The sequence below is a fragment of the Watersipora subatra genome, chromosome 6 (genome assembly GCF_963576615.1).
Source record: "Watersipora subatra chromosome 6, tzWatSuba1.1, whole genome shotgun sequence".
NCBI classification, from domain to species: Eukaryota; Metazoa; Bryozoa; class Gymnolaemata; order Cheilostomatida; family Watersiporidae; genus Watersipora; species Watersipora subatra.
In genome coordinates, this window is record NC_088713.1 from 59,317,206 (window position 1) to 59,337,987 (window position 20,782).

The 20,782-nt window shown below is 35.7% G+C and overlaps 1 protein-coding gene across 1 annotated transcript in view; it reads right to left on the minus strand.

The window, feature by feature from the left end:
• The window catches only part of LOC137398960 (outer dense fiber protein 2-like), a 57,313-nt gene extending 36,670 nt beyond the window's left edge, over positions 1-20,643 (minus strand). Inside the window, exons 1-11 of the mRNA XM_068085124.1 lie at positions 20,565-20,643; positions 18,302-18,420; positions 13,211-13,354; positions 12,120-12,287; positions 10,161-10,309; positions 8,150-8,255; positions 6,356-6,442; positions 4,742-4,906; positions 2,128-2,276; positions 1,325-1,459; positions 775-954 (exon numbers count right to left, since the gene is read on the minus strand). Of these exons, the coding sequence (XP_067941225.1) occupies positions 775-954; positions 1,325-1,459; positions 2,128-2,276; positions 4,742-4,906; positions 6,356-6,442; positions 8,150-8,255; positions 10,161-10,309; positions 12,120-12,287; positions 13,211-13,354; positions 18,302-18,409 (1,391 nt within the window). The 5' untranslated portion in view covers positions 18,410-18,420; positions 20,565-20,643. The remainder of the gene's footprint in view (positions 1-774; positions 955-1,324; positions 1,460-2,127; positions 2,277-4,741; positions 4,907-6,355; positions 6,443-8,149; positions 8,256-10,160; positions 10,310-12,119; positions 12,288-13,210; positions 13,355-18,301; positions 18,421-20,564) is intronic.
• Between the last annotated feature and the right edge of the window lie 139 nt (positions 20,644-20,782).

Consider the following 20,782-nt stretch of genomic DNA (forward strand, 5'->3'; position numbering starts at 1 on the left):
TCTCCCCGTCTGTTCAAAGACTCAGTAGGAGGTTGAGAAAAAACATTGCACTGGACGAGATTCGAACCCACAAGAATGGGCTTGGCCACCTGACACACTACCAAGTACCACCTTCCCCAATCCTTCCCTTTCCAAGATTGTAGAATTATTGTGCATATGTAATGTATATTTATTCTCTGTGTTTTATTGACACACCTGACCATCTCTCACCGCACTGCCAGAGTATAAGTAATAATAATACAAACCTCCATGAGATCACACGATGACTTCAATTGAGCTTGCAGCTTGTGAATCTCAAAGTTCTTGGCATAACTCGTACGAGCCAAATACTCCACTTCTCGTCTCAGACTTTGTACCGTATGTCGGTAGTCAGCGAGAGACAAAGCTGCGCATGCTGGTGACGGTTTAGAGAGAGAGAAGAATGATGAAAAAGATGTGAAGCAATGATGAGATAAATGATAGTAGAACCTTAAAACTAACACGATTGAACACCAAGACACAGCATACGCTAGTGAATCGACTTACCATCAGCGGGAACTGAGCTAAAGGCCATGACCAACTCACCACACACGATATAACAAACAAACACAACACCAAGACAATCACAGCGAAAAGTGATTGTCTAATGCATCCTCCCAGAGCGCGCAACAATGGCCTTTAGTGAGTATTAAAACACAACCAAACCATGACAAAGAAATATGAAGCGACACATGATTAAGGCTACACTCCTCTCTCAAAATCTGAGTCAGCTGGAATGACAAAATATTTTCTCACGCCTTTAGCCCGTGATTCTCGGCCTGAATGGAGGCCTTCTCCCTAGCGGTGGAGTGCATCAATGTCCGCTGTTCGTCATGCACGGCCTGGAGCTCAGCCAGCTTCTGGTCCTTCTCCATGTTAGCAAGGTTAAGCTCATCAACCGTGGATTCAGATTTGGTAGCCCGTTGTTTCTGAATCCTGTTACAAAAGCGAGGCGTGAGCCAGCGTGCGAGTGTGGTTAGAATGCAACTCAGGTTACAGGATGAGAAGACAACTCCGAGCAACTATTGCTACACACTCACCCCTGCTAGTAAGTGACTAGCGTTAACACAACGCTAACTAGAAGAAAATATGTTATAGTAATACAATCGTTGGTGAGACGTGGTAACTTTCTGGTCACTCCTAACCATTATTATGTTACCAAGTGTGATTAGAGAATGCAAGCGATGTGAACAGCAAGTATAGACGGAATGTCAACAGTGAATTATCCCAGCTATGCGCTTATGGTGAACTATCATATCAAAAAAGAACTGGAGTAACACCTGTAATAGCCTTAGATCCAACTTACCTTGTAGCCTTCTTGAGTGACTCTTTATCCTTTTCATGTTTGTGATGGGCTTGCCTTAGCAGCTCCTGAAGGTGGTCCACCTCGATTTTTTCCTGGGCCAAGTCTGACTCTAGTGTGCGGATCTGTACAGCCATTCTTTAAAGTGCCAAAGAATGTCAGATGAAACTTGACATACTTAGGAGTGAGTATAAAATAACAGAGGTAACTTATATGGATTGAACTGTGCATAGAATTAACATTATAAGGTGAATAATGCGCCAACTATACAGCAAATAGCCTCATATAAAGTGTGCAAAATATATACATAGTGTACAATACATAGCGTACACTGCGTAGAGGGTACGAATAATTCATTACAAACAGTGTAGTGTGAATAGAAGGTATAATGCCATATATAAGGTACAATACCTACATGTATATAGTACAAAACACACACGGTACAACACAGTGTACAAATGATATGTAAAATCCATAGTGTACAATAATACATAGTGTAAAATAAATATAATGTGCAACATAGAGAGTACAAAGTATATAATACATAGAGTGCACTATACATAGAGTGTACAACGCATATGGTGTGTATAAAGTAGAATACATTGTGTACAAATGATAGAATGTAAAATCCATAGTGTACAATACAGACAATAATACACAGAGTGTTTAACACATTAATAGTGTAAAATATAAAGTGCACAACACAAAGTGTACAAATGATAAAATGTACAATCCATAGTGTACAACAGATAAAAGGCATGAAGTATGTGGTGTACAGCGTGTATACATAGTATAAATGAACGCACCTATTGCAGTCAGCTTCTCGTTGTCTCAGCTCTCGCTGCAGATGAGCTCGAGTCTGCTCGAGAGATGACTGGAGAGTTGCCGATGCCATCGTTTCATCTGTTTGACTTCTCAGTTGAATCTTAAGGTCAAGGCCTTCTCGCTCCAAGTCCTGTATACAAGTAGGAAAATAGACAACTAAATCCTTGACAAACCGCATCTTAACAAACTGGCAGCTCCTATTCAACAAATACGTTGTGATTGGATGAGCCACTTCGTGACATCATGCTTTATACCTAGTCTACTACTCCCTTGATAAGTTTTAATAGTCTTAAGCAATATCATTCTTCTCTCTATTGTAATTCCTTCGCTACTACGAGCAGCGTAGTATGGCTCAGCAAAATGGTCAAGAGACGCATGATGCGTCTTTAGCAGGTTTTGTACAAATTGTTTCTAATTAGTAAGTAGCTAATAAATTACCATATCGTATCTGTATTTAAATGAAAGGAAACAAATATTTGCATGCATTGGGCCAATAGAAAACGTGTTTACAACTCATCCTGAGTGTAGTTTCGCTTTGTAAAAACTTTTATTTGTTTTCACAATTTCTTCTTAGCAATGAGCAGTCATGCTAGACGCATTACAGTTCCAAATTTTCACTATTTTAGATCTATAGACTTTGGTAGATTTTCATTGAAAGATATTACTACTGAGAGTTATTATTCACATTTTATCAGTAATAATAATAATAATGCGTAAACTGTAATAATATTCATAACTCATCCAATTTGTATATGCTCACGGTTTTCGAAAACAGCCGAAAAATTTTCGTTCTCTTTCTGCAATGCATTTGCTTCGTTCTCTCGCTTGAACACATTTGCCGTAATTTTATAGCATCAGCTAAAGTACAACTAGCAACCTAGCAACAACTAATGCTAAGTTCTATGCTGATTAATTTGGTATTAAAATACTTTTTATAGACCGTGGGTACAGAAGTTATAACGAAGACACAATTGTGTCCGCTAAAGAAATTAATTTGGTAGAAAAGAGTTAAGCTACTACACATTTCTCATTTACATTCAAGTCAAGTAGAGAAATTAAGGTAAACGCATAGAACTTCAAGTATGATGAGCTGAGTAGAAAAAACAACACTATTTTTAAAATTAACATAGCTTTACACTTTTATTTAAAAATGTAAAGCTATGTTTTAGTTTATATATACAGTCAAACATGGATAACTCGAACTTCAAGGGACCGAGCAAAAGTGTTCGAATTATCAGAGCGTTCAAGTTATCAGAGCACTGTCACAAGTCCATATATTTACTTATTTATTAGTAGATACATGTACATATACAAACTATAATATAAATCAAAAGCACAAATGGCTTGTTTCAAATTAAATGCTTCTAATGTAAAGTTTAAAACGTTTTCATGAAAAAGTATAGAGATTTTTCTATCACTTGAGATTGGTTTGTTGTTTGAAGTGATGTTATTGCCAGGACGTTTTTCAGATTGACATTGGCAAAACTTGATCGTTGTTGAAATGCTCAAAAGAAAAGACATTTTTTTCTTTTGGGGTTTTACCCACGATCAATTTTGCCGTTTTTTCTTGAAGTTTATGCAGATTACTTTACTTTACCTGGGATTCGTTAAGAGCAACACTCCGAGGCAGTTCAATTAGAAGTTTTACGAGGTTTTACGGTACATTCTATATCACTCACGCTTTTTTAATAGATACTTATTGAATGTACACACGTATTCTGTGTTTAGGTCAAACGATGAATAGTTTTTTGTAGCTCAGACAACGTATACGTTTAATTACAACATTTTTTAAGACGTTTTAAACATTCAACATTCCGACGTTGATTCAACACGGAATCAACGTCGGAAAACTACTCATCACGGGCTAGCTGGGTTACGCCACGCACTCAAGGATTTTCGCCACGCACATACAAAACAACATGCGATTTTTGTTTTGTATGTGCGTGGCGAAAATTCTTGCGCGCGTGACCCGGTTAGCCCGTGCTATTCATTGTATCGCTGTATAAATCAAATTTCACAAAACTTTTAGAAAAGTCGTTGACAAAAATATTTTGCCGATGGTGGTAATAACGACGCTTATGAATTACGAAAAGATGAAGTTTACCTCTATGGCTTTGAATAAAGTGATTTTCTAAAGCGAAAACAACCGTTTCGGTAGCTGTTGGGCAAAAAAACAGTTCGAATTAACAGTGTTGAATTCGAGTTATCTATAGCAATTTATCATTACGTGGGAACGGACCAAAGGAAATGTTCGAATTAACCATTTTTTCGAGCTATCCGTGGACGAGTTATCCATGTTTGACTGTATATATAAACTACTAGGCTGTAGTATAGAGTTAACGCTACCAATAGAGCGAACAATACCAATCGTCATTTGCATACTTTCGCTTGCTGTGAATGTTTTAACCGCCATTAAGTTTTACCAATTTTAATCTTGAAACATCCTGGCAGTCAGATCACAGCAAACATCAAAAACAGTCGCTCATGATAGAAAAAAACCTGATTATTTCTGATAAAACCAACTAAAATAAATGCAACTAGTTTTGAGTAAGTACATCTTCAACCTCAAGAAAGACACAGGCTAAGGAAGGTCACCTTAATCTGCTGCCGGAGTCGCTCGTTATCTTCCTCGCAGACAGCGAACTTGTTAATAAGTATAGACTTCTGCTCAGCGAGCCTCTGCTGCTCCGTCTCGCTCGCATGCTGATCCTGCAGGAGCCGCCGCAGCACTCGGTTTGAGTCCTCGAAAGCTGTCAGTTTCTATACAGAAATAATATACCCCTTAGACTACTGATAGACATGTACCTTGTATAACAGGTGCTTGCTCCTTTTTGCTTTGCATAAATCTGACAGACACCACTCTTACTATAGAAAAGATAAGTTTCTTTTATTTTAGATATAATTTTATTTATTTTCTTTGCAGCAAACCCTGCTGTCTAGAAAAGAAAAAAATGATTTAAATTGACATCGAAGGTCCGCACTCTCCTTAACTTAACGTAAAATTACCCTAATCATGGGCCCTAATGCACGTATATGTGATAAGAAAAAGGAGAAAATTGCCAATACAAACCAATAGTACTGCAGTTACAGTACAGACCACAAATTAAAAGAGTTATGCTAAGCTTTTCTTTTTTGTATGCCCAAAGGGGTGAGTTTGAAAAGATCCTGGAAAGGAGTTGGCAATTTATATGTATTTTATTGTTTGTTTAACATAAAGTCCCTACAACGTAAACGTTCCAATAAGAATAATTTATGTTGTAGGAGCATCTAATGCCCTGATATTAGCATGCCTAGAAAAAGTTTTTTCAAAGAGAAGACAACCTTCAAATACCTTATGCTATCCATATAGTTCATATACATTAAACAGTTATATCTTGACATTTCCACAGCAAGTCTTGAGAGTGCAAGGAAAAGTTTTTAAATCGAAGCAGATTTGAGGAAGTGAAATATGATGTCTGTGAAATATGATGTCTGTGGAATATGTCTATACAGGGAAAGCTGAAATTTGTAACATCTAAAGTTTCACATCACATTTTGACACAAGCTCTGCAGATGGAAGTCACGAGATGCTAAGGTTATTTCTAAAATGGTTATAAGATTGATGTAAGGTGTAGAGTTGAATATACTACTCGAGAATTTATGTCACCAGATGTTCACATGTACGTGATGACTAAAGAAAGAATTGATAATATGATCACTAACAGTTATGAGTAGGTCAAACTCGGTGTTCCAGAGAAAAAGTTTTTCAAAACCTGTCGACGTAAGATGGTTTTTGAAGTGTAAAAAGTTGAAGGTTTATTGAATACTACGAAATCACTTCATGAAATGTATGGTATTTAATTAATTATCATTCATGTGATTTAAAAATTCACTAATTCAATTTCTTTGAAAATTTGAGTTGAAAATTCAAATTGCTATTCACCACCACTCACCGAGAACGGATGGCTTTTACTTCTGAATGATTCAAATCAAGTGTATACACATGCAGAATAAAGTAAGGCGACTACGATATTTACTCATCTTAAAGAAACGATTGATTGAATAAGCTGAAAATCTCGGTTATAAAAGAATTAGAAGTTTTGCTACCTTTTTATAAAGTTGAGGGCATTTATCTACCGCTTACAGATATAAAGCACTCCCAAACGACTAAACCTCGAGAGTATTCCTCAAATGTTACACAGCTTGCCTCTAGCCTGCTCTTTTACTCACCGCTGTCAAGTTTTCCCTCTGTATAGTTAATAGCTTGAGATCCTCACTTGTCATCTTGTTTTCAGTTCTCAGTCTCCTCACCAGGTCCTGTAGCAGAGAAGAGAAATATGTCAATCTATTGCACAACTCGTCAAAGAAGAATTTAGCAAACAAACGAATTCCAATTAGGCAAAACAACTTCAAAGAAATTCTACTTTGATAGAGAAACTGCAGAGTAAAACCTACATGCAGGTAGGTTGTGACTACATCTCTGTGTCTAAGATCATTGAGCAGGACTATTTATAAAGGTTAGTCAACGCAAAAGAGACCGTGTTTCCCATAGCAGGGAATGACAACTACCCAAAAGAGAATAAGTTTACAAAATTGATGATGCTGACATCACCTCATTGTTATCTACATGATACTAATTGTGGAAACCTTTCGAAAGACGTATCCCAGGATTCCTAGCTTACCCGAGCGGAAACGATGAAGTCGTTCGAGAAGAATGTTAGTTCTAAGTTTACTGCCGATTGCTTCTAGTAAAAGCCTTGAGAGAACATTTTCAATCGATAAGTCGATAATTGAATGCATTGTCATTGTCAAACAAGGAAGAAACATTAGATTTCCTAAACTTCAAAAATAGCAGAAAAGCGAAAGACTATTGATTTAGGTGTGCATACCTAGTCACTTACTACATTCAACTATGCTTTAAGCGCTACATACAATAGCCTGAGAAACTAAGCGTTCACGGGTTTTTTTTAACATCGGACAAGACAGAGAACTCGAGCCAAGAATTTTATGGTGTTATACAACAAAGACAGCCGTCAGCAGAGGATGACAAATAGAGGTTAAACTTTTATACAACTAAAAATGTTGCTAACATTCTAATAGCCCTTCTAAGAACAATTCTAGAAACTTCTGGAAATTGTAGAGGCTCTCTAATGGTAAGTTTCTAGAAACTTGTCACGTATCATTTGATGAACTTACAAAATTTTTGGTAGATTTCATCAGAATGTATCGGTATTGTTTTATCATTTGCGATTGTTGTTGATGTTTGACCTGTACAACTTCAGACAGGTTGGTTGAAAGTTGACATGGCACTAACTAAGATAGTGTATATACTTGAGACTATATTGTGTTGGTCTATCAGTAGACTGATTTTGTTATTTATAAATCCGATCTATTCATAGATCTATCCATAGACTATTCTCACAAGGAGTTGTCTATCTATATATTTAAAGATGAACATACACAAACCTTTAGTAGATTTCATCAGGAAGTATTATTCTATCATTTGTGGTTGTTTTGATGTTTGAGGCGATCTGACTACCAGGATGTGTCAAGAGTAAAATCGACAAAACTTGATAACGGTTAAAATGTGTAGATCAAGCTGAACTGCGATTATGATGTCTATAGTTGCAAACAGACCGACAAAATAGATGACTCGTAACGCTGCAACTTGAACGCAACTGCCGATATCAACTATAGCAACTAGTGAGATCATTTCATCACATTTTCCTAAGCTTGATCAGATTGAACCGCAGATCAAGTTTCGTCGATTTTAATCTAGAAACATCCTGGCAGTCAGATCACGTCAAACATCAAAAACGTCGCAAATGATATAAAAATACCGACACTTTCTTATAAAATCAACTATAATTTTGTGTAAAATGTTAGTGTGTATGACAGGACTTGAGGTTCAACCCAAGTCTCGATGTCTATACAAACATGGAGACAATTTTCACCGAAACAAGATAAGCGGGAGGATCCTGCAGATGTTTAAAAGATAAACATATATAAAAAAGTAAAACTGACCTTGACACTGCCCACCTGCCTCGCCGCCTCCTGTCCATCCATCTCAGCTTCGACGAGTTTCTTGAGCAGCCGTTCCCGCTCCTGACTCAGCGACCGCGTAGAGTTCCTGTAACGAGTTGACCAGCTCATGCTTGCTTAGCTCTTACTATGATGGCAGCTACTACGCTATGAAATTAGTAGTATACTGCTGCCAGGGGTGGATGGAACCCCTGGCCAGCCTTTTACAATATGATCAACTCATCCCAATTTCATCTCCAATATTGTAATCTCCCATGAACAATGCTTGCAATGAAAGAACATCGAGCGAAACGTATTAGTACGATAACATCGATAGCCATCAGTCCGTTTCTCTAAAGTAATCCCGTTGATCAGCCCCTTTGACACCCGCTATCCACCCGCTATCAATAGTCAACTATTTCACCATTCACCGAGGCCGGGTACTATCAGAGTGAGACAAACAAGGTTATTACGACGGAATGCTCAACATTGTCAAAGGCAAGCGTAGGTAAACATGCTTTCTATAGCCTAGGCCTATCATTGTGTTGCAATGAATGGACTACAAGGGCATGAGCCAAGATGGATAATAAAGAGAATAACTCCAAAATCGATCACATTTTATGACAGCAGATCGATATAAACAATTGTGCAACAGTACAAGACACACAACTCGTCCCTGACCAGATTACATTGCATGAAACTGTTTTCAACAACAGATGCATCCATTTGTACAAGGTGACCACCTCTCTACGAATGATATCCAATCAAACAGAAATAAAACAATTGCACAATTATATAGAAATTTTAGGCAGCAAGAGATTAAAATGTGATGAAATAGACAAGAAAAGCAGTAAAATTTCATTACATAAAAAATGTAGTCAGTTCAAGCAGCGATGACGCTAGTTAACTAGTGGGATCACTGCCATCACTCAGTTAATGTACACTCTACCTCTAAGTATACTATCTAGTACTCCAGATTTATGCCTTTATGTACTCTATAAATGAACATCTTTGAAGCGTTCGTGAATCACTAAGGTAAACTTTATGACTACGAGTTTGAAACCCATACGATGCAATCTTTTTTCAAACCCCAACCATGGCTTTAGACAGAACAAGGCTCATACTACAGTAATAAATGAATATTATATATTATATTAGTATTATATATTATATTATATGAAGTCTTATATATGAATACTGGGGCATCGTAACCAGAGGGCGCACTGTATTAATTAATAAGTTAGCGTGTGCAGTCACGAAAAAAGTAAACAGTATATGGTGAGAGCAACGGTAATGGTAAGTAAGACCAACTTAGCCTTGAGTTGAAATGCACGTGTTTACAAACTTATGGTTGCAATATTTGTGAGTTCAAATCCAGCACGAAGAGAATTTTCAATCGCTAGCTATTTTCATCGCTATAGCTGGGCAGATGAATTACAAACTTTGAGATTTACCGTACTTTTCGGAGTATAAACCGCACCCTTATGTAAGCCGCATGTGCTTTATTTTCCAAAAACGATAATAAAACAATACATAGGCCGCACCTTTGTATAGGCCGCAGAACTCAGGATGGTGCTTTTTAACGCAGCAACAACTTTGCTGTTTAAAACGAAACAGTGCCTAACGGCACTGTTTCGTATTAACCGACGCTTTTTAATCTAGTGCCTAACGCAAGAGTACTGTTAGGCAATGTTTCGTATTTTCTTTCGCTGCTAAAGGCGCACTAACAGGAGAATCTGGTTAATGCGGGGTTAATGCGCCCTTGCGGTGAAAGAAAAAGCCACATATTAGCCGCACCCTTATATAAGCCGCATGGCTCAAATCATCAGAAAAAAGTAGCAGCTAATAGTCCGACAAGTTCGGTATATATAAATTGTGAACCCAAGAGATATAACATTATAATGAGCGGGTTGATGACATTTACATAGCATTTATAGCAATTGCTTGTCAAATTCAGTCTCTCATGGAGGTCCCACAACCACCTTGTCAGACAACTAGACCACCCTGAAGGTACCTGCTAGCAGCAACATCCTGTCGTAGGTCCTCCATGCTCTCACGCAGTCTCCTATTTTCTCTCTCTTTTTCCCAGAGGTCGTGTCTCGTCTCCCTCAGCTCCTCTGTTGAACGATCGAGGAGCTCAGCTGCCTCACGAGCCTCTTCGGCCTGTCAACAGTGCGAGCAAAATAAAAATAGCAACCATCTACCCACAAAAGGCATCAGGGGAATCGAATTTGGAAGCGAGCGGCAAAAACGTTGTGCAGTTTTCGAGGAATGTCATACAATTAGATGATTTAAACCTGAAAAATAAGCTTTTCTATTATTTGCTTTATGCCTAAACTAAATAGGGATTTGTCTCCCATGCGCTGTCAAGCTCTGCAAACCTGCATTTTATGCTTTAGCGAGAGATAATTTCATCCTATGACAGGATGAAAAATTGCATGTTTTCCAGCCAAAGAATCTTATCAGAAAACGAAAATAGCACAAACATAGTTATTTATGTATTCGAAAGAAGTTATAATTACTTTCGTGAGTTTCAAAAATTAACAAGAAACTATTTATCCTTTCTTTATATTTATTTGCAACCATTTTAACGATTCATAATTTTTGGAATTATCTTCCCTTTATAAATAGGCATTTTTACTCTTTCAAAGGATTTTCATTAGCAAATATTCACCATAAACTAATTTACAAGGTTGCAGGAAAATGATGATCCTACTACAACATGCATCATACAGCAGTGTGCTAAATAAACTAGACCCCCATTTATTCATTGAGCAAATTATTTAAACTTATTTATAATTTGTTGTTCCCGCCTTTGTTACTAGTAAACAAACATAAATTATATACTGCTCAGTTCGAAATCTTCCCAAGATTCAGAATATCCCATCAAATAATGTGTAGGATGCACCCAAACCTGGTTAGATGCAGTTTCTCGAACCAATGTAATAAAAAATGATTGGATTATATGTCACCAGGTTTCGTGAGATGATTCTAAAAGTTCTACATATAAATTCCTTGTGTCAAAATTTAGTTTTATACGCATCACTAAATACAAAATAAGCAGATAAAAATGTATGTGAGGTGATCATATCTATACAGATCGTTGTCTTCAACTATTAAACAAGTAAAATTTTCAGAATTTAAACTATATCATCCAAAAACCTTACTTTACAGCCTAAAATGATGATTAATTTAATATATAATTTATGACTGTTCATTATAGCGAATAAAATTTTTAGTTTTGCATTCTTTTGTGCATTCTGCTATGTTCAGACTTGGTGATTTGTTCAGTGGTTTTGACATTTCAAATCCCATACAACTAAGATTGCAAGTTTAACCATCCAGTGACATGTAGCAATGACAGTGATAAAAAGATTTCAGTTGTTGTAATAGCAAACTAGATAAATAGGTTACATAAAGGTTGATAAACAACACAAACCCATATTTTTCCATTAAAACTTTGAAATTTGCCATGCTTTTCTTATAAAAATACAACTTACCACTCTTTTTTCAATTTGTCAATGGTATTTACCAGTAAATACTCATTTTTCTCAACCGCCTGGGATAAATTCAATAATTTCTAAAAAAAACTTCTACCCTGGTTACATATGCAGTAGCTTTAAAAAAACACGGAAAAATCTAAAATAAATGTGAGAGACGTGCCTTTCAGGCACGTCTCTCAAAATTTCAACACTAAATCTTTAGCAATGATGGATGTTGTTGAAAGTGAAACTGATCTCTGGTCATGATGAACTGAAACTGCACTTGTTGACGGTTTTACCCTTTTCTGATTGGTCATATCTGAAAATTCAACCTGAGCAATTTGAAGTTTGACTAAACGTATATAAAACTCCTAATCAAAACACGCAATACGAACAAAGTCAAAACAAATCGGCAAGCGAGCTGATAGGAACACTAATGCACCAATGAAAAGGCAGCGACTAACAGTTCACATATTACAAGTACAACTTGCCTCACTCCTCAGTCCCCCGACTTCTCTCATCAAACCAGATATTTTTCTCTCATAATCTCTGGCCTTAGCAGTGATGGCCACAGTGTCTGTATCTCGGTCCTCATCCAGTTCTGTTCTGCTCATCGTGTCATAGTACGGTCCACCGAGCTCCAGTGTGCCACGACCTCCCTATAGCAGTTCATGGCAAAATGTCTAGGAGGATGTTTACATTTAGGCGGAGGCGTGAGCAAAGGAGGAAAAAAAGGATTTAGACTAAAGCTTGTAAGAAACAAAGCGCAGAAAACTAATTCTTGCACCAGCTATTTTATGTGTTACAATCACATGATCCTTTTTGCGGCATTCCAAATCAAAATTGAATCAATCAATCATGACCACCTCATCAAGGATTGGATTCGCTAATATTAAGTTGTCTAATCAAATGTGTCTAGCCAAACTACAGCGAGCATGACAGAAACTACAAGGCTGCAAACTTTTGGGTTTTTGTTTGTGTCGAAAGCCACAGTTGGTCACGAAGCCACTTTTTTAGCCTTTCATACATATAATGTATTTTTCTAAATCATTTGATTTCCATTTAGGAGCGGTGAAAGTACACCCCTGCTTGTTCTTTTTCTTGAATACTGCATCTGCATTTTGACAAACTCAAAACCCAGTTGACCACAGGCTTAGCTGGCTAGCACACGAATCTTTAGCTCAGCACTGCATCACTTCTTTAATCAACAATGACGTCACATTTAAATATGCAAATTTAAGTTCCTAACAACAGCTTTTTTAAAAACAGTTGTCCCCAATGATCACATTTATCAGAGCTAGTAATTAGGAAACCTTGAACCTCAACTATTGTATCGGTTAGTATTAGCAGTTACTAACCATTTGCAAATTCCTTCTGACAAAAGCTAATATCTGATGTCATCCAGTGTTTTTTCCATGCATGCCATGTTAAGACACTAAAAATTGTTGCAAAAAGTTCTGAGTCCTAGCAGAACCGTTAGGGTTGCGCCATACCAATGGCATGTCTGTTGAGAGGGCTCAATAAGTCTGAACGATGAAGGGTTGAGAAGTTTAAAATGGCCATGAGTAAAGCTACGACCTACCTCAAAGGTCACTCGGTTGCCTTTCGTCGTTTTGCCTGGAGCTGGAACCCAAGGTGCCTTTGGAGACTTCACTCTCACTTGTGAGGGAGATTTCATGACAGTGCTTCCGGGTGACCTTTGACCTCTCATGCTCGAAAAAGGAGACTAAAAGATAATCGGAGATGATATTTAATAATTTCTGGAGGGCTAAGTAAAATTCTATCATCATAAGTCAGTAAGTGTATTGCTATTGTTATTCCTTAAAGTAGAACATTTCAACTTGACAGACAACTTGACAGTTGAGCCTTGCGGTGTCTGGCTTCTACGTTCAACATAAATTAAACAGATACAAAAACCTAAAAATGTTTACAGTCCCTGACCTTTACCTTGACAAAACAAATCTTCGTATTGACAGTTCATGCCCAACTCTTGCTTGATAAAGATACTATTTATCCTAAGCGATCAGGAATACGGAAGCGGCTTAAAGATGAGTTTGCACAAAATTTGAGTAAATTTGACCAAAATGATTACGACATTTTTCTATCATTTGCCATTGTTTTTGATGTTTGAGGTAATCCGACTGCCAGGATTTTTTTAAATTAAATCAACAAAACTTAATCGTGGTAACAGGTTAATAGGTTTAAAGATTAATGGGTTTCGAAGAAAAACAAGTGCAAAATGAAGTCACTAGTTGTTACCATTGCAATACAGTCATACTTCGACTTATTGATCTTGGTTTTCGCTCGGTCCCGTGAAGTTCGAGTTATCCATGTTTGACTGTACAGTCATACTTCGACTTACGAGCATGATGCGTTCCGAGACTGAGCTCGTATGTTAATTTACTCGCATGTTGGTGCAATTTATTTATATATATAGAACAATTAAATTTAAATATTGATTAGTTTAATATTGATAAGTTTTGTCGATTTCAATCTTGAAACATCCTGGCAGTCAGATCACCTCAAACATCAAAAATTCGTAAATGATAGAAAAATACCGATACTGATTGATAAAATCTACAATTTTCTGCAAGTTCATCTTTGTCGCAAGACCAGGAAGCAATTAAACAAGAAGTAGAAAGAAGTTAGATACATGTTAGCAAAAATCAAACCAAGAACTAAGGCTAAAGATCAACTACTGGCAAGCCACCCTCAAACCACCACACCCTTCATGCACAAGCACATGCACTACACAGAGATGTTTAAGCAACAACTAATAAAAAAACACAAATCTTGGCTATGTTCATAACTAACTAAAAATGTTAGATTTAAATTTATTTGATCCGATATTAATATTAATACTTGATATTAAATTTATCGATTTGACTGAAGAAAATCATTGCACATATTGATGCTATATGTTGGTAGTACACTGTATGGGCAACGTTGCTCAGGCTAGTCATATTACTGCTAGTCTCGTACTTATATGGTATTTTACGAGTTTGTTCTATACAATCAGCTTCTAACAATTGCCACAATTTCAAAAAAGGTTTTCCTCAGTGTTTGTAGAGGGCCCTAAGGAAAAATTGCAGGTTGTGTTGCAGAGCTATTCAGCGAAACCTCTACCTACGATCTCCTCAAAATACGAATTTTAAAATATGAGCACCCAGACGTTACATCCCAAGTGATTTCCTACATACATTAGAAGTTTCCTAAAACATTGCAGTTTTGGATGTTAAAGTGAATAGGCTGGTGAACAATTAAAGTGCAAATAGGTCGCACTAAATAGGTCGCACTAAATAGGTCGCACTAAATAGGTCACACTAAATAGTCACAATAAATTTATCTAACAGCACCTTCGCATCCAAGCCTAGGCATCACTGAGGATACCCATCAGTGTCTCTAACATAAAGCTACACCAAAATTGTGTTTATTGCTTTATCTTTTTATTATTTGATATAAATATACTGTATGTCCCAGCATATAAGCCATCCCTAGAAAAACAGTGCTGAATTCAGGGAATTTATAAGAATGCACACATAAGCCGGCCCTATAAACCGTAACACTTTGTATGTACCTATCAAACCAAAAGGTTTTCTTCAAGTGCAAGCCATCGCTGCTTTATGAAACAAACTAAGTAAAAAGGCTACTGACCACATGTTCAGCATGGTTCGAGTTGTAGTTGTTGATATTAAGTTAGCATAATGTCACTTCATTCGCTTTCAATCAGTTACACGCGTATGAGCCAGACTTCTCGGTTTAGTAATTTTTTTGCGATCTAGAATTGGCATTTATGCGGGAATATACGGTAATTTAATTTCTCTTTTACACTTATGTTGTACACAGTTTTATACTGTATATGCTCTGATAATGCTGTGTGAACACCTGCAGCAATTACTGAAAGTTATCCCAGGTATTGGGTTGTATTATGAATTATGGTTGAAAATAATGAAGCGCAGACAATTATATGTTCATCAGTATTTCCGAAAACACATAAGAAGCTTGTCTACCCAAGCATTACATAGTGCAATTTCACTGTGTTTCATAAGGAAGCAAAGTGGTGGTTTTACAAGCAATTTGGAAAAATTTTAGCGCGGACAGTTTGTGTATGTAGAGCTGTCAACAAGATCATTACATAACATCTTAAGCAACTTCGATCTCGACTTTATAAAATGAAAAATTAATTAAATAAAAAACCCGTTTTATTTAATCTAAGTAATTTAATTCTAAATGCTTAATTATCTAGATGAATACTCAGAGTTGCAAAGGTAATAAAATCTTGCACCAAAAATTTATCTTTATTCAACAGATACATTCTGATATAATTTACCATTCTGACTTTCAAAGGAAGATTGTTTGTTTCAATTGTCTGTTTTTGTTTGCGAAATAAATTAATTTATTCAACCTAATTCAGCCTAAATAAAAACTAGAAACTTCAATGATTAATCTCTAGAAAACAACTAAATATATAATAAATTAAATCTGCCCATAAATTTATATCCCTTGAAGAATCAGTATATACCCATAATTGACATGACGCCGATTCCCAGAGTAGCTCCACCCACTCATCACGTGACCAAGCAACTAGTCGACCTCCGACAAGCATAAAGCAAAATGGCGGCGGCTACACGAAGTTTACATTGTTTACCGAGTGATTTTGGTGAAAGCTTTTTACCATATATTCCAACTCTTAGGCAAAGAATTCAAGGAAGAAAGCATGCAAATGAAAGTTTCTTTGCATCAGTGAATGTGTTTGTTGAAAAAAAAAAAGATGAATAAAGTACTGTGAAGGAGACAACGTACCGGTCACAGCGAAAGAATGAGAAGCCGCTGAAGGTCACTGACGCACACTGTTCTTGTAAAGCGGGGTAAATTAACTCTTTAATTCTTACAAAAATAAGTGTATGTTTTAGTAATATTCACCATGACTGCCTCATTTTCGTTCCATGAGTCCGATCTATACCAGGTACAGCACCTGTCAAGATTAGACCAAATAATTTGTACGTTGACAGTTTTTTTTTTACGATTTTTGATATGGCAAATGGGAGATTGGAAGCATTCTGTGCAACATGTCTATTTATATTATTTTAGGCACGTTACTGTCAAGATGTGCATTAATTGATACATTTAATTTTTGATTGAATTTAATTGAGACCCATTATTTCACAATAAGACATTTAAATTTCAGAGCTGAAGGGGAATGTGTCCATGTCTTGGGACTATTTCTCAAGTTGACGGACTGGCTGACCAGTGGCCTGAAAGAAGTTCCCAGTGAACCAGCCTGCACATCAAAACCGCAGGAATGGGACAGGCCAAGGGGGAGAAAAATCATTGCAGAGCCAGTGTCCTCCATGATCATCAGTCGGCTGGTAAATGAAGACCGAAAGAAATGCCCACTGACTGCAGACATAACTGACAATAGGTATAAAATTAAAAAAAAGTAGTGAGTTTCAACACTTTATTGAAGACACATGTGTTTATAAATTAAACACATGTGTTTTAGTTACAATGCTATGAATAAATAGTCAACAATTCTTCAAGTATGAATTGAAAAAGTGTTCCTTATAATAATAAAATTTTAATACAAAATCTCTAAAATATATACAAAGTGTGATAATACATTCTGTTTCACTTTATTTCAGAAAAGTTCAGCTGTTGAACAGGGACATTGAGCTTCTGGCCGCTATGAGGGGTACACCACTTGGGTACTTAACACCCAAGCCATACAAGACAGTGGCCACCAGCAGTAGTGAACAGAATGCTGGCTCAACGCTAGAGCTAAATATATTGGATATATATAGCCGAAATATACTGGCAATATTTATTTCTCTTTAATGTACTTGTGTCCAATTATTTATGTGTGTTTCAAGTGACCAGCTATTTTTCTCACTTGGATAAAAAATGACTGTGGGAATAATGATTAATTCTGCCCTTAGCATAATGTACATGTATGTTAATGTTTGTTCTGTTTATCGTATGAAGTCAATATTTTGTAGAAATTATCTTTATTGAAATTCAAATAAAGTCACAAAATCAAAAACGATGTTAATGGAGTCACAAAGACCCCCATTGACATCGTTTCACCATTTTAAATCATCTAATAAACGGTAAAAATAGAAACAAGATTAACGTTCAAAACAACATTCACTATAGTTGCTTGTCGGAGGTCATGGCGGATAGCAACATCGGTTGCTAAGCCTCGTCGTATCTAGACGCTGATTGGTCAATAGTTTAGTTTGATTGACAGGTCGCGTCATGTCAATTCTCTAGCGCTAAACTAATCAAGATCGGTTAACAGCAGTGAGAGGTTGGTAAACTTCAGCCATTTTAAAATGTGTGTTACTAGAATTTTGAAATTTAAAACATTCAAATTAAATTTAATGTTCCTCAATGAAATTTATAATCATCATAAAAATGGCCTAATATAATATGGCCTCTGACTGCAGAAATGTGTCTGCAAAACCTCTTTGTTGAAATAACAACTCCTGCAAACAACATCATTGAAGCAAATATATTACTTTTAGTAATTCCTAAAAGTAATATATTTGCAGATAAAATGTATTGAATATTGTCAATATGTGTATTTTAATCTAACCCCAAGCAAGCGACCACTAATTCATAGCCAGAAGTTAGCATTAAGCTAAAGGTTAGGGAAGGCAACACACAACCGAACCTCTGTGGAGTGTCGACTACCGACTAGGTTCTTAGGCTTCTTCACGTGAACATGGACTGTTGTGTCATCATCGACGTGCACGTGTAGAGGAGACGATTTCCCTGACATGGTCTATCTTACTGAGAATTTAGTAAATGAGGTGTTAACAGTTCAGTTACTTCAACACTGCTTGTACTTGCTCTAGTACTATAACAACCAATTTATTTTGCAATTGAAAAGAATAACATGATAGAATAACTTGCCGTTACTTTATTTTATTGAAAAATGAATGATACTCTTCTACAACTAAAATTAACACAAATTATGCTTCATTTGTGGGAGGACTCCCCTTTCTATAGCAAACTCTATTTTTTCAGCCAAGTCATCGATTTATTAATTTATAATGCATTGATTTATCTGGCTAACCTATTTTAACGCTATATCCCTAATCTTACTGTTATAGGTAAAGTTTTCAGGTATGTAAGTGTATTCAAGTATGTAAGTTTTTAAAGAACAAATGTAAGTGCTAATTTGCAGGTAAGTGTATCTTCATGCATGTATATATTAATTATTTGTACACATGTACTTGACATCTCAATGTTGAGATTAACTCCTTGATGGGCAGCATAAGATAAAATCAAAATTCACCATATAAAAGCCATATAAATTCAAACACTATCAAAAGCCACAAAAGAAGTCACACAATAAAAGAATTAATTAATTAAAGAATCTACTGAATTAATTAATCAATTAATTAATTAAAGAATTAACTAATTAATTAATCTACTGAATTTATAACTAAAACCAAAACTTCAAACTAAAACTTCAAACTAAAACAAATATTTTTTTTAATTTCAACTAACAACGCAATAAACAAAATATAGTTTATTTATTATGAGTCAACAACAAAAAAAACTTTGAAATTTTAATTAAATAATTCTTTCGCGGTGGGCTACTGCTAGTGGTGATTACTTTTACAGTATGATTAAAAACGATCTACTTTTGGTTTCATATTTCTATTGATTTATTAAGGTTTTTTAGTTCAATTTTCCCCATAGTCTTATATTGTATTTTTGTTCAATATATATATTGAATATTTATTTAAACATACAATCTATCTGTACTCTTGATATATGGTATGATTTTATTTGTGCAAATTAAAGCTACACCATTGTAATTTTAATATTAAAAATGAGACATTGCATTAAAAATTATCTGAAAACTTCACCACCTTTGAAAATAGAGAACTTACAATAAAAATGGTAGAAACAGTTTGGTGTTTAGCAATATGGGTATAAATGTAAATAAACGAACATCCGTACAATATGATTGTACTTAATGGTTGCAAGAGTAAGACCATTTTATAAATATACATAATTCAAATAACAAGGTTTTCATTATTAGGAATACAATGATGAAATATGTAAAGCAATATTTGCTTGCAACACTGATAAGATTTTCCAACAAAGACCGCATATCGTGCCTTAAAAAGCATGGGAACACGATTTAAACTTTTTACACAATTTTTTTCCATTTAATTTTGTAATTTTCTGTTAGTTTACTCTTCTAAAGTTAGTTTATCCTTACGATCTCAGTTTTCATATATATATATATATATATGTATATATAGTTCTAGGACAGAAGGATTGATATAATTGACAAGTTCTAATAAAAGGAGTATATGTGCCCTTTTTGTCGTGTTTTGAATTTTACTGTATTCAGAAAAAACGATGATTCGAGTTGTTCAACACAACACTTCACATATAGTTTGAGTATGGCAATTCTTCTTTTTGATAGCGATTGAAAAAATGGTAGTAGTAAAAATGGTAAAAAAATTAACTTTCCCTGTACTATTGTATGATTCGTTGAGAACATAACTTTGTATTGTTATTAGCCCAAGCATAAAACCAAAATTGTTATAAATATTTGGAGCAAGCGATATATTTTAGTAGGCCAGATAGACCAGTCATAATGAATAGAGCAAATAATTCAAAAAGAAACAAACCGCTATTACCACATTCACGAGCATTTGTTAAGGTGGCCACGTAACCCAGTTTTTTTTTCAAACTATAGAAGATACAGATAAAAGCAAAAAATGATCTGCATTTGGCTTGAAATACAGCTTCTCCAACTATTGGTATTTAACTTCTAGGTCAAAGTAAGGTCTACACTAATGAAGAACTATTTCGAAAAAAGGTTTATCAGATGTACGTAAATCATAATTCAAACAAAAACTTTGTTGCTGTTAGTATAACACCATACAAATTTAAAACAGTGTAGTAACCTGAGTTGGTGTTAAAAGTGATAGGAAAGCCTCGTCATCACGAAAACTGTATTGCGATCACAAATTAAATTAATGTTAGTTCGAAAACGCACGCGAGTTCTTGGCCGTTGATTGGTCAGCTAATAGCGCCTTTCCAAATAGAGTGCATCGAGTTTATTCATACTTTATTTATGGTATTCTAGTCTAATTAAGTACTCGTTCTCATCTATGTAAACGTC